The sequence below is a fragment of the Amphimedon queenslandica genome, unplaced genomic scaffold (assembly GCF_000090795.2).
Source record: "Amphimedon queenslandica unplaced genomic scaffold, v1.1 AMPQUscaffold_4785_Cont23238, whole genome shotgun sequence".
NCBI lineage: Eukaryota > Metazoa > Porifera > Demospongiae > Haplosclerida > Niphatidae > Amphimedon > Amphimedon queenslandica.
The window spans coordinates 1-1578 of NW_003554905.1; the positions used below are offsets into that span (position 1 = coordinate 1).

The following is a 1578-nucleotide window of genomic DNA, read 5'->3' on the forward strand; positions in this document are numbered from 1 at the left end:
AAATGTTGGCTATTAGCACTTGGAAGGTAAAATTAGAAAGAATGAAAACAGCATGCGCATGCACACACTGGTCATACAAAACTGAATTTTAACCAATGCAACACTAACCTCCATCATAAACTACAGTGTTTTATCATGTACAGTGGACAAGATTATTTAGACCCATTTCTAAATCTATTGTCTATTGTCATTAAGGTTTCCAACTTCACATAAAAGTACACTAATAATTTTAATGCAATTGATACAATTAAGTATAATAATACATTTCTTCTAAAAGGATTTTTTTGATTTTATTTTTTTGAGTCCTTTCTTCCAAATGGATCAGTCCAGACCTTCATACCTGTACATCAAAAAAACAAATAATTAATAATCAATGAATAATTGTCGACCTCCTGGTTGAGTTTTCTCCAATGGAACTTTATCACGTATCCACTTTTGCTTTTCTCCTATTATATAAATGGAAAAGAGTTTATTTTCATTTACAAGTACATAAAACAGTGTTATTATTATTGAAGCTACAGTTTACTATATAAAATTTGTATTTGTAAAAATGTCCGGTATATACATAGTGTTAAAAAGAACAAAATTATTATGAATTTTTTTATTAATTCATTCTATCATTGAATTTACTATAGATTTCAGGGTGGAGCTTTGGATAAATGATGACTGAGTAAAGGGCCGCTCCAAGGAGAGTTAGGAAGCCAGCAGCAAGGCCAGCATTCTTTAATGTCCTATTACTAGGCATGAAGCAGGTTGAGCAGCTATAAAATTACAAAAAATAAAAATTATGTAAAAGCTTTCTTACTTTTAGTTCAAAAGGGTTAAAAATTAGCCACACCCGACCCCTCCCACTTAACCACGCCTATTTATAATTAGCATGTAAGTTTTTGATGTTTTTTCATTTGCTTTGTAGATTAGACCATGCACCACGAGATACTCTTGACGCTGTCAGGATGCCCTGGGGACGTGTTTATGACCTCAAGAGAAACAGGACACTATGAAGTAAAACAGCAAAAAATTAAAATTAATTAATATTAATTGTAATTACTTTAGGATATAATTATGCTTGACTCCTCCCCCTATTAGATTATTCCTGATATTCCTTATATACATCCGAGCGAAGTATCATTAATTAACGGGCTTGTCTCCTTGGGCTCTTATTATAAGTTTCTCATTGATTTCGTCAGCAAGCAAACGTCGGCCATTGTTAATTTGGCCACACCCCCTGATTCAGAAGAGAACCAATTGGGTAAACAAAGATAATAATTTATTTTTTAATTTGTTAATTTTTATAGGTTTATATTTAAGAGCATTAGGTTTCGGTATTAATAATGTGTTGGAGCCTTACAGGATGAGATTGGTGGAGGTGGAACAAGAGGTGCTGTAGTGAATTTGGGGTCTCTTTCTTTAATCTTTACCTTTTCTTCTTTAGTGCATTGCTGATCCTCACTTGCCTCTCTCACACATAAAGCACAGATTCGAGCAGGTACATAATACATGTACTTCGTCTTATTGATGTCCTTATGCTGTGTAGAAAGTTTGAGCTGAACCTGACTTCAATTTTTAAAGTTATGGCCA

The 1578-nt window shown here is 33.1% G+C and overlaps 1 protein-coding gene across 1 annotated transcript; it reads left to right on the top strand.

Moving 5' to 3' along the window:
• Positions 1-820: 820 nt before the first annotated feature.
• On the top strand, positions 821-1499 carry LOC109592549 (gamma-tubulin complex component 4-like; the record flags this gene model as incomplete). Its single annotated transcript, XM_020007975.1, has 4 exons — positions 821-1002; positions 1087-1249; positions 1296-1378; positions 1433-1499. Coding segments are annotated over exons 1-4 (394 nt in total), but the record flags the coding sequence as incomplete, so codon positions are not given.
• Between the last annotated feature and the right edge of the window lie 79 nt (positions 1500-1578).